General features: G+C 42.5%; 1 protein-coding gene across 5 annotated transcripts in view; it reads left to right on the plus strand.

Moving 5' to 3' along the window:
* Positions 1 to 12,983, plus strand: part of KALRN (kalirin RhoGEF kinase) — a 966,578-nt gene that overhangs the window by 863,546 nt on the left and 90,049 nt on the right. For all 5 annotated transcript variants that reach the window (XM_027845153.1, XM_027845154.1, XM_027845155.1 and 2 more), the window contains 5 exons: positions 548 to 678; positions 9,187 to 9,253; positions 11,805 to 11,908; positions 12,248 to 12,317; positions 12,659 to 12,745. In XM_027845153.1, coding sequence (XP_027700954.1) covers positions 548 to 678; positions 9,187 to 9,253; positions 11,805 to 11,908; positions 12,248 to 12,317; positions 12,659 to 12,745 — 459 coding nt within the window. The remainder of the gene's footprint in view (positions 1 to 547; positions 679 to 9,186; positions 9,254 to 11,804; positions 11,909 to 12,247; positions 12,318 to 12,658; positions 12,746 to 12,983) is intronic.

Genomic DNA, 12,983 nt, shown 5'->3' on the forward strand with positions numbered 1-12,983 from the left:
AATCTGTGAATGATTTAGTTTTTCTCAGCAATACAGTAATCCTAAACAATTCTGAAGGACTCATGTTAAAAAAATGCTTTCCATCTCCAGAGAAAGAACTGATAGAATCTGAATGTGGATCGAAGCACACTTTTTTAAAAAACTTTATTTTTCTTTATTTTTTTGGTCTGTGTTTTCTTTTGTAATGTGGTTAATATGTAAATATGTTTTGTTATGACTACACATATATAACCTCTATCAAATTATTTGTCTTCTCAAGAAAGGGGGAGGGGAGGGAGGGAAAGAATTTGAAACTCTCAAAATTTTAGAAAACAAATGTTAAAATGTTTTTACATGTAATTAAGAAATATTTAATTAAATAATAAAAAATATTGAGGGGGAGACATCTTTCCATGTTCCATTTTGGTTGAAACTACAAGGTACTCAGCTAATTACCTCCAAGCTGGTTATAATTTGGGGATGTGGAGGGGGGTGCAGTAAGAATGGCAATGAAGCAACTCCATTCCAATACGTTCTTTTCTGAGAGCATCTTTCCTTCTATTTTCAGAGCCTAGAAGGAGGTTCCTACCGAGGGAGCTTGAAAGACCCCACGGGTTGTCTGAATGAAGGGATGCCTCCACCTACACCACCTCGGAACCTGGAAGAGGAGCAGAGAGCCAAAGCCCTCAGGGGCAGGATGTAAGCCAATGAGGGGGAGAGAGGGTTTGCGGCACTGAGGGTAGGGGGAGAATATTCTTCAACATATTCAAAAGGAGGGACAAGAAAGATGTTTTCCAAAGTAAATCACTGTAGAGTAGAGTCAGGATAAGAGGCAAGGGAAAATATAGCACAGATGGAGGGGCAATAAGAGACTGTTTTAATTATTATTTCTTATACATTTTGGAGACAATTTATTGATATCTTTTGTTTTTATATAACCTACATTTCTAAATATATTTTTTGTACGTCTCCTACCCAGCAAGCTATCTTTGATGACAATCATTTAAAAAGAGGATGGAAAAAAGGTAGAGCAACAAAACTAACTAACGTATCTAACCGAGTCTAACAGCATATGCAATGTGCTATACACATCATCCCCCACTATTGGGAAGAAACGAGGAAAGTACATTCTCCCTCCCTTCTCCAGGGCCAGCTTTGGTCATTATAATTACACAGTGTCCAGTTTAAAGGCTCCTTTCCATTTGCATCATCATGGGCCATGTGTCTGTTTTCCTGGTTCTGCTTCCTTCACTCTGTTTCAGTTGATAAAAGTGTTCCTATGTTTTTCTGAATTCTTCCTATTCGTTGTTTCTTATGGCTCAGAAATATTCCATCACATTTGCGTAGCACAATTTGTTTAGCAGAAATGAGCCTTTTCAATACCGGAAACTTCTTATGTCCACAGTATATAGGCTTCTGTTTAGTAGTAAGTCAAGCTGTGTGTGCTACAGAGAAGGCTCAGAACCCCTGCTGGGCCATATATCTAGGAAACCCAATTTTCAGACCTTACCTAGGGCTACCAAGGGTCTTGGTCCAGTCCTGCAGGTACCTTTCATTCCAAATAAAGTTGTCCTACAGACTTTCATACTTTTAAACATTGAGGAGAAAAGGGAGAAGGAGGAGGAGAAGAAGAAAGAGAAAGAAGAGAAGATGAAGGAGGAGGAGAAGAAGAAGAAGATGATGGAGGAGGAGGAGGTGATGATGATGACGATGACGACGATGACAATGACATCAAAGATACCTGATGCCTAAAAATTAAGGACTTTCTAGACTGGATTGGGTCATATGTTTAAATAGCAACCTTTAGTGGCAGTGTTACTGGAACCCAGCCCTAGAAATTGTAAATACCCTTTTCTCTACCCAGAGAAAAGGAGAAAGGAAAAGGAGAAGCTCCAGGAGCTGTGACCATTTAGTCTAGAAATCCCCAGGCATGAGACAAAGTCCATGGAGATGCCAGGGAGTGGTTGATGACTGAAGTGAAAGACCAGTGTGGAAAAGTGAGCTAGGTGGGGACCCCAAACACAACAGGCATTGTCCCAACAACGTAGAGTAATGCTTCATCATACTCCAGGACTGATAAGCAACTTCTCTCCTCCTCACCCTCAGTTTCCACCTCATTGGATTCGGGCAGTAGTGTCAAACTCAAATGAAGAGTCCTTGTCACATATTGGCTTAGAAAACCACAAACTATTGTTTATGTTGTATTTTTATTTATTTTGTTAAACATTTCCCAATTATATTTTAACCTGGTTTGGGCTACCTTCTGAGGCCAGTTTAACAACTCTGTATTAGGAAATCTTTTTCCCATGGGAACAAGCCGTGGACCCAATCTAACAACTCTGTGTGGTTGGTAAAAGACGATAGGAACACAGCTCTTGTACCTTGCTCTGCACAAGGGTTTGTGGGACTTACCATGGGCAAAAGAAAGAAAAATTGCTAGTCACATATCTGACACCACCTGAGTGGGATCTTATCTAGTAAGAGAGAAGGATGTTCATGATGCTTTCCCCTTGGTGCTTTGCATGATAGATGTGTTCCCAGAAGGTTGTATAGAAGTTGAGTTTTATAAATAAAATTTTGATTTAAGTGAACTAGGGGAGCTTTCTGTAACCTGGCAGTGAAACCTTTTGTATTGTGAATAATCCAAATCTCCTAGGTTTTGTCATTTTAGATTTACTGGGTTTTCTCAAAGTGTAGGTTGCCTTGGCCAAGTTGCTTCATTTCCCTGGGCCTTAGTTCCCTCATCTGTAAAATGAGGCTGTTGGACCAGAGGGCTTCTGAGACCCCCAGTAGTTCTGGAGATAGGATCGTAGGTACATTTAGTAACACAAGTTCTGGTTGACTCATCCTCTTCATTTCTCCCCCATACAACTCCTAGCCCCTCCCAAACATTTCTCAAGGTCACATAGATGAGTGAGAGGCAAACCTGGATTCATATTTGGGCCTCAGTGAAGCGGAAGGTGCGTGTGTCTTGAGCCTGCAATGTTTGGGGGCCCCTCGGGCTCAGGGTGCCTTGGTACATTTAGCAAAGTCAGTCACAATTCTTAGAAATGTGGGCCTATTGAGCTGGAAGGGCCCTTGAGAGATCATTCAGGTAATTTCCTGGCAGCCTGGCAAAGCATTTATTCCAAACCTATGGGCATCTCCTTTTCATTCCATCTGCCTTCCTCTCCGGGCCTCCCCCTCCTTCCTGAAGTGAATTCATCTAGTTTCTCGTTTCGCACACCTTGCTGACATGAAGTTCTTCATCTATCCTAAATTTATCCTGCTATATCTTAAGGCTAATTGGTGTTTCTCTGCCTCCAGTGGAGATAAAGAGATGTTTACTACTTTCTTTTATAGAACAACCTCATGGCAGATCAACTGGATATGAAGCATAATGGTACGATAAGATAGGATTAGACATTCTGCTTTGTAATAGTGGCATGTGGGAAATAAGGTACTAGACGGGATCCAGAGGATGAAGATGGCAATAGGGAGCTAAGGGGCAGCTAGGTGGTGCAATGGATAGAGCACTGGACCTGAGTTCAAATCTGGCCTCTGACAATTACTGGCTATGTGACCCTGGGCAAGTCACTTAGCCTCTGTCTGCCTCAGTTTCCCTATCTGTAGAATGGAGATAATAATATCATCTACTTCCTAGGGTTGTTCAAATGAGGTGATAATTGTAAAGGGCTTAGCACAGTGCCCAGCATGAAGAAAGCACTCTATAACTATTAGTTTTTATCCTTGTTGTTATTATTATTAAATCTGACCTCAGACACACATAAGCTGTGTGACCCTGGACAAGTCAATTATCCACTGTCTGCCTCAGTTTCCTAATCTGTAAAATGGGGGTAATAATAGAACCTACCTGTCAGGGTTGTTGTGAAAATCAAATGAGGTAGTATTTGTAAAACATTTGACAAACCTTAGAGTGTTAGATAAATGCTAGCGAATAAAAGTGTTAAAAAATACTGCTGAGGGGAAGGATCATAGAATCATAGCTGGAAGGATTCTTTGTTCTGTGCTCACTATTTAGAAATCTCTGTGCTAGGACTGGGGGAGATAAAGTTTAGATGATATCCCTGCCCTCAGGGAGTTGATAGTCTAGCAGCATATGGCACAGGCACTGCTGTCTGCTGCCACAGCAAGAGCCCTGATTCTTGGCTGTGCCGCGTTCCTCCAGTGGGACTCGAAGCAAGTCCCTCAACTGCTCTGACCTCAATTTTCTTCATCTGGAAAATGAGGGGGCTGGGCTAGGTGAGCTCCAAGGGCCCTCTCAGCTCTGGAGGTGTGATGCTGATGTGTGATCAGTGTATCACACAGGTATACGAAGCAAAGGGCTAGGTGAGAGCAAAGAGGGAGGTTATCACTGGCTGTGCAGATCAGAGCCTGTTTCCTGAAGGGGGCGCCATGTGAGTTGCCCTCTGAATCACAGGTAAGCAGTAGGCAAAGGTGGGGAGAGATGACAGGGACTTAGTGCACATATAGCCGTGGGGGCTTAGTACAAAGCACATGGTGCGTTGAAAGGAAAGGAAGGAAGGAAGAAAGGAAATAAGCATTATTAGGCACCTACTGTGCACTAGGTACTGTGCCAAGTGCTTTTCAAATACTGTTGCCTTTGATCCTCACAACAACCCTAGAAAATCAGTGCTGTTATTATCCCCATTTTACAGTTGAGGAAACCGAGAGAGATATAGTGTGATACCTAGTAAGTAACTGAGGTTAGATTAGAACTTGGGTTTTTCTGACTCCAGGCCCAGCACTATCTCCTGTACCACCTAGCTATCTCTAGTCCAGTTTGGTTGGTATGTAAACTGAATGCAAGATAAGGCAGGGTGGTGCCAAATTGAGGAAAATCTTGGATACCAGGTTAAGAACTTTGAACTTTACTTAATTGGCCATAGAGAGTCACCAGAGATTTTTTTTAGTCAAGGAGTGGTATGACCCATGTCTGAGACAGCTTAGTTTGGCAATGGAGTGAAGGCTTTTTGGTGGGGCAGAGAGCACAGGAAACCTGTTAGTAAGGTATTACAGCAGTTCCAGCTGGTGGTAGTAATGGTGTGTGTCAAGATGACAGCAGAGGAAAGAGAGCAGAGAGAACAGATAGAAAAGTTTGTTGAAGTAGAGTCGATAGGACTTAATAGCCACTTGAATGTGAAATATTGGAAGGAAGAATCAATAAGAACTCCAAGGTTTTGTACATAGGACATAGGAATTGGTGGTACCACTGATGGAAATAATGAATTCATGCGGGAAAAAAGAGCAGGTTCGGGAGTATAAATATTCAACTGAGAGTCAATATATGAAGACATAAATGGTACAATGGAAAGAGCATTGGTTCTGGAATCTGAGGGCTTGAGTACATCTCTTGTCTCTGATGTTTACTACTTGTGCGACCTCGGGCACAGTCACTTGGCATCTCTAGGCCTCAGTATTCTCATCTGCTAAATGAAAGGGTTGGGCTAATTAGTGTATACTTGAGGGGCTGTGCTGAAGTCCCTTCTACGTCTAAGATCCGATGTACTTGATTTGGAGACAGTGAGTGGGAGGTTCCAATGGGACATCCAGAGTCTGGTGTGTTGTCAGTAGAAGAGGTAGGTCAAGAGAGAAGTCAGGGCTGAAGATGATCCATGTGGGAAGTCATCTGCATGGAGATGGTAGTTGATGCTGTGCGAGCAGAGAAGAGAATGCTAATGAGAAGTTTAACTGGTCTGGATCATTGGAAAGGAGATTTCATGACAAACAGTGACACTCAAGAATAGCTGGTCATGGGGCAGCTAGGTGGCACAGTGGATAGAGGATTGACCCTGGAGTCAGGAGGACCTGAGTTCAAATCCGACCTGACACTTGACACTAGCTGTGTGACCCTGAGCAAGTCAACTCCAATTGCCTCACCAAAACAAACAAACCAGTCATTAAGGACAGAGCCTGGGAGGAACAGGCCTAAACTGCAGCTGGAGAGATTCAAGCAATGCAGACACAGTAACTTCTACTTCTCAAATGGCCCTTACCCCTAGGACCAGACTCTGGGGAGACAGAACTTACCGTCTATAGAATTAACTTGCCACTTAATCAAGGATTGCCTTGTGGTGTTTCTTTTTCTTAATCTTAAATAACTAAAGATTTAATTGGGAATTTTGCTTTTCAGTGTTTTCATCTTATCATCCCAGCTGGATTGTAAACACAGCAACTTACCTATAGGAGATGCCTCAATAAATGCTTATTGACTTGATTTGAGTGAAATCTCCTTCCCTGGAGAACTGAAAGAATAACATAGGGATCTATCTGTTAGGGAACAGCCCAGGGTAGAATTGCCTGGAGGCTGGAGACTGGACCCGTGGAGCCCTCCTGCCTCCGACTGCCCCCTCTGGTTTTTCTGTAGGAGGGCTTGTTCTCACTTTTGAATAAACTGTAACCATTCTAAGTCCATGCTAGTATATTTAGATGCGTTCATCCTTGTCATTTCCTCTCTGTGGCTGGAAGCATAGTCATCTTCACTAGAGAGGAGGGGGATGATGGAAGTATTCCTTACACTGATAAAGAAACTCCTCTTCCTTCTTTGTCACTCTTTGCCCTGTGGTCTCAGGCCTTGGCTAGAAGTAGGATCAGAGATCTAGGATAGGAAGGAACCTCAGACACCATCTAATTAAGTTCCTCAGGAACAAGGAAACCAAAGACCAGGGAGGCTGTGACTTGCCCAAAGTCATACAGAAAATAAGGGTCAGAGGTAGGATTTGAATCCAATACTTATGACTCAGAGCTATCTCTTCTTCTACCATATCATACTCCCATAATTCTATAATACTGTACAACTGGCTGTCATGATTATGTTATGTTTTGCAGAGCAAATATCTCAGGTGAATTTGCTTCCTAGGAGAGTGGCAACTCTGGTGTAGAGCCTGACCTCTGACAGGCCAGAGCTTTGACTTTTCTCCATCTTTTGATTAGATTCAACAATGCAGTTGTCCAACTCCAAGCTTCGCCAGCAAGGTTGGGGTTTAAAGCCCAAGAAAACCACACAGTTTCCTCCACCCTCCAGCCAGTACTCCTTAATTCTTGACTGGTTGTCTAGAAGGAAGAGATACGGAGAACAAAGGAATGTTGCCTAGGTCCCAAGGACTTGGGAACAACCTAGGAGTCAGTTTGAATAATCCACTGAGAAGAAATCTTCTTTGTAGGATACAAAGCTAATATCCTAGAGGTGGTCTTCCTTAGTGGTCTGACTGCATCATTTAAATCAAGGTGTACATAATATTTCCAATGGGAGGGATCCTGGGGGAGACAAAATCCCCTTTCTGCGATAGATCTCAATCCTGGGTCTTTGAGGGTTTCCTGGCCAGCTCCATAGATAACCACCTTACCCTGGATGCCTTTTTTTTTTTTAACTTCACTTGGTGTTATTAAACCTAATGGTCTCTAAAAAATAATTATCAAACAAGGCCTTTCCTTAGCGCCTGTCTGGATAACCAAAGAATAGAGCTGAAAAGAAAGGTAGCTATTCTAGTCTTAAATTGGCAGAGCTAGAAGGGGCCTTAGAGGTCATCCAGACTAACCCCTTCATTTTTTAGATGAAGAAATTGAGGCTCAGAGAGGAAACAGTAAGCTTGGGCTTAGTGATCCAGCCTTGTAGCATTCAAGACCTGACTTTTTCCAAAGAGGTTGCTTTATTTTTCAGCAAGTACAAATTTTTTGCTTCAGAAAAACATCTTGGTAAAATTCAACTAACATTTATTGAGCATTTACTATGTGCCAGGCATTTTGCTAAGCTCTGAGGATACAAAGAAAGGCAAAAACATAGTCCCTGCCCTCAAGGAGCTTACATTCTACCAGAGGGACAACTTGTAAACAGCTAGGTAGATACAAGCTATATACAGAACAGATGGAAAACAATAAAACTTGGGAATGGGGAAAGGCCTCCTAGAGTAGGTGGGATCTGAGCTGAGTCTTGAAGGGACTCAGAAACTAGGAGGCAGAGGCCTAGGGGATTATTGTTGTTCAGTTGTTTTCAGTCATGTCTGACTCTTTGTCACCCCATTTGGGGTTTTCTTGGCAAAGATATTGGAGTGGCTTGCCGCTTCCTTCTCCAGCTCATTTTCCAGATGAGGAAACTGAGGCAAACAGAGTTAAGTGACTTGCCGAAGGTCACACACAGCTAAGTGTGTGTGTCTGAGGCTAGATCTGAACTCAGTGAGATGAATCTTCCCCACTCCCAGCCTTGCACTCTGTGCACTATGGCGCCACCTAGCTGCCCTGGCTGACGAGTAGAGCTTTCCAAATGTGGTGAAATGCTGGAGCAAAGTAACTGAGGTAGGAGATGGAGTGTTTGTGTTTGAGGAATTCCAAAGCTGCTGGAACATAGAATACATGGAGCAGATTAAGGTACAAAAGGACTGGAAAGGTAGGAAGAGACTAGGTTATATACAGCTTTAAATGTCGAACAAAGTACTTACTATTTGAACCTGGAGGTAGTTGGGAACCCCTGGAGCTCATTAAGCAAAAGGGTGGAGAAGGTGACAGAAGTGGTCAGAGAAGCAAATATAAAAAGTGCTCAATAATATGGAGGGGGAGAGGAGTGGAAGCTAGCAACAGGAGAATTTGGGAAAGGTCTAATGTCAAAAGTGGCATCTGAACTGAGCCTTAAAAGGGATCTATGAGGTGGGAGTGAGAAAGATCAGTTCAGGTATGGGAAGCAGCAAAGGCTAAAGCAGGAGACAGAATGGATTAGGAGACCTGGGTCTGGATCTCAGCTGGGCACTTCCCAGCTGTTCACTGATTAGTTGTAGACTTTCTTAGCAAGTCATTTCATCTCCATGGGCCTATTTCCTCATTCAAAAAAGAAGGCATTGGATTGAGTGGTCTCTAAGATGCCTTCTAGCTCCAAAGCCTAGAGAAGGTCTACATGTGGTATAGAAAGAAAAAAGAATTCAAGGTTGGGAAAGAGAAACCCAGAGTTCTCTTCCCACCTTGGTAAAGTCATCCGCCCTATTTAGGCACCATCTCCTCCACCTTAATCGTGGAAAACATCCTCGAGAATGTGAAGGTAGAGTAGATCTCCCTCCTTCCCCCGTCCTTTGGATACTGTATAAAGAAAATTTTCCATTTTATCATCAAAGGTCAAAGGTAATAGTAATCCCGTGAATTTTAATGAGGAAGTTAAATAAGGAAAAAGCATCTCTCCTGAACACTAATAGAAAACCTCAATGTTCTTGTTTTCCCTTTCAGGTTTGTCCTGAATGAGTTGGTCCAGACAGAGAAAGACTATGTTAAGGACCTAGGGATTGTGGTGGAGGTGAGTAGAAAAGCACAATTTGGTGCATGTGATTCCTGTGTATTTGCAGAAATGTAGTTTAGACTTTCATTAGAAGCAAATGAATGGAGTATATCAGCAAGTTCATGCATAAATCTTTGGACTTTTCATTTCCTCTTGATTGGTTCATTGTAATATGGGTCTGTGTATATGATGTTTGAGGAATATGTAAGAGGCCATCCTTGTTAGAGAAAAAGGCCTTTCTTTGCTTCTGATATTTAATGAGACTGTCCAACTGTTAGCTTTCCTTCTGGAGTTGGGGAGTGCCATTTGCTCTTCGGAGTGAGAGCTACAAGGATCCAGTAAGCATGGGGAGGTCACCCTCATATCTGTGGACGTTAGAAGAATGGGAATAATTTAGATATTGGGCAAGGGAGAGAATGCATAGTATATTACAGTATTCAACAGCTATGACATGCAGGATGGGTAGAATTAGGAAAGGAGGCAAAAGCATTTATTGAGTGCCATCTATATGCCAGGCACTATGCTAAGCACTTTATAGATATTATTTCTTGTGATCCTCACATCAATTCTGGGCAATGGGTGCTATCACGATCCTTGTTTTATAGTTGAGGAAATCGAGGCAAACAGAGGTTAAGTAATTTGCTAAGGGTCATAAGTGTCTGAAACCAGATTTAAACTTGAGTCTTCCTGACTCCAGGCCCATCATACTATATCTGCTGTACCACCTCAATGTCTCTAATTAGGGATACTTGTGGTCAGCTACCCTAAATCCTAAGGTTAGAAAGAAAAGATTTAGTGCCCAGCATTGTGGACTAACACCCCACATCTTGAACCTGAGAGATCTATCATTCTTTTCCAAGAAGCAGGAAAGCAACTTGGACTTTTGAGTGTATTGTACATAAAACCCCCATGGACAGAGCCTATCCAAATTCATTCATTTATGCATTCTTCCAACTAACATTTTGGCAAAGGCAGTGTGATGAGGTGCAGATAGTCTCGAACTTGCCAACAGGTCATTGTAGCTGCCAAGATCACCATTTTTGTCTATCTTTTATATTTACTTATCTGTGTATATGTTGATTCACCCCTAGTAGAATATAAGCTCCTTGAGGGTAGGAACTTTCATTTTTGTGTTTGTGATCTATATACCCAGCACAGGACTTGGCACACAGTGGCTTAAGAACCATCAACAGTGCCATCCCCATTGAAAGTGATCAGCCAAGTTGGGTTGATCTCTGCAAATTACACCAAGTGCCCTCTGTGCTGATAGGCTGCACAGCATTGGGATTCAAAGCCATGAGGACTGTGCTCCAGAGGATAGCCAACTGGGTAATTAAGACAGGGTGCTGTTTACAGCCTGGATGTTAGGGATGACCATATATATTAAGCTTGAAAGGAACAGTCCATAGTCCTTTCTTTTGCACTATGTTATTCAGGTTTCAAATCCCTCCCTCTTCTTCCCTATTCCCCAATGTGAAATCCATACTCTGTCTCATATGCTTTTCCTATAACCTGGGTACACACATTAACTGAGAGTATGGGTCAACCTGACTTTTTTTTTCCTTGTTAAAAATGCAGGCTTTGATTGAGACTTAGTGTAGGAGTCGATGCCGCCAGAGCAGACCCTTCTGCCTCCTGGTTTCAAAGCTCTGAAGGTGAAATAGAATAACCCAGATCCTAAAAGAGTCACACAAACTTCTTTGTGCCTCAGTCTTCTTATCCACCAAATGGGACTGTTACCACCTGCCCAACCCCTTTCACAGTGCTATTATCAGGCTCAAATGAGAGGGTGGAAATGTAAAATACTTTACCTATTTAAAAGTAGTAATCTGAGATAAACTGTCACCTAAAAAGAAGAGAAAAACAGAAATAGGCAAAAAAGGTGGTGCAGTGTGGATATAAGGAATGAGCCTGGAGTCAGGAAGACCTGAGTTCAAATCCATCCTCAGACACTTACTAGCTGTGTGAACCTAGGCAAGTCACTTAACCTCTGTCTGCCTCAGTTTCTTGAACCATAAAATTGAGGATAATCATAGTTAGTACCTATCTTCCAGGGTTTTTGTCTGGATTAAATTTATTTATTTTTAAAAATGAAAGCTTCTCAAATGTTATTTAATTTAAATTTACTTGTTTAATTTAAAAATTGAAGTTTCTCAAGCATTATTTAATTGAAATTTATTTAAAAATTGCAAGCTTCAAGGAGGACACGAATTGTTGTTTGTTTGTTTTTTTCATGTGTGTGTTTATTTGTTGCAACACGGAAGCTTAATAAATGTTTATGGAATTGGATGGAGGTGGGGGAGTCCAAGCTCCCTGCCTTTTCCTTCTGACCTTGAGATGGGCAGGGAGGAGGAGATTCAGGGTTGTAGAGAAAAGGGCTTTCTTGAAGTAATCTCTCTCATGTTCACCTGAGTAAACTTCTTAGAACCATCACCATGTCAGGTGGAGGCGGGGTGGCCTGGTCAGGTCTGAGCGTGAGCAGGTGCTGTGCTGTGGCCATAGGCATGGTCCATAAAGGCTGATTTGCAGCTCTCTCTGAGAATACTCTCTGTTGACTTTGGCACTGCAGGGATTCATGAAGAGAATAGAAGAAAAGGGAGTCCCTGAAGACATGCGAGGGAAAGACAAGATCGTGTTTGGCAATATTCATCAGATTTATGACTGGCATAAAGAGTAAGTGAATGACAATGCTTCCAGCAAGACCAAATCCCTGAGTGCTCAGAACTTCTGAATCCTCCTCTTACTGCTAAGATACAAGTGGTTGGGAAAGGGTGACACACAGACACACAGACACACAGACACACAGACACACACACACACACACACACACACACACACACACACCAAAGCATGCCAGGTCTCGTGGTTGATATAGACAAGGATGGACATTACACCCAGTCTGGGTGAAATAATGTGGGGCTCAGGGAGATTACTGGGAGTGATGTCTTTGTCATTAGGGAAATAAATAGTTCTGAATAATGGTCTGAATTTTTCCCTTCTTCTTCCTTTTAGTTTTTTCCTGGCTGAACTGGAAAAATGTATTCAGGAGCAAGACCGACTGGCACAACTTTTTATTAAGCATGTGAGTGTCCCTCTGGGAACCCTTTCTCTTTTTATCTCCTTCCTCAAGTTTTTACATCATGGCATTGTAGAGAATGACCTATAGTCAGAGCCTTAGATTTAGGATGAGAGGAGACCTTAGAGGTCATCCCATCCCACCTCCTCATTATATCCAAGAGGAAACTGAGGCCTAGAGCAGTTAAGTGACTTGCCCAAGGTCTCACAGGTTTATTCCCTGTCTCTTACCACATTTAGTTTCATATCTAGCTAAAAGGGCTGACTTCATGGCATGCTTCCCAAAAGGTTCCTGCCTCCCCACAGAACCCTGGATATCACAATGATCAATCCTTTTGCCTTTTTCAGGAGCGGAAATTGCACATCTACGTGTGGTACTGTCAGAATAAACCACGGTCAGAGTACATAGTCGCGGAATATGATGCCTACTTTGAAGTAAGCCTCCAGGCAGACTTGGTGGGAGAAGTCAGAAGCCAAGGGGGGTTCTGATACATATTTATGGGGTGCCTGTGGGTCAGCACTGTTCATTGTCATCCATCAGTGTGCAGCTGCCCACTATGTGTTTATGAGCCAGAAGGGACCTCAGAGACCATCTCCTTTATTTGATAGATAAGGAAAGTGGGGCCCCTGCTTCTCAACACACACACACACACACACACACACACACACACAC

Source organism: Vombatus ursinus, unplaced genomic scaffold (assembly GCF_900497805.2).
Source record: "Vombatus ursinus unplaced genomic scaffold, bare-nosed wombat genome assembly UNPS02014959.1, whole genome shotgun sequence".
Taxonomy (NCBI): domain Eukaryota; kingdom Metazoa; phylum Chordata; class Mammalia; order Diprotodontia; family Vombatidae; genus Vombatus; species Vombatus ursinus.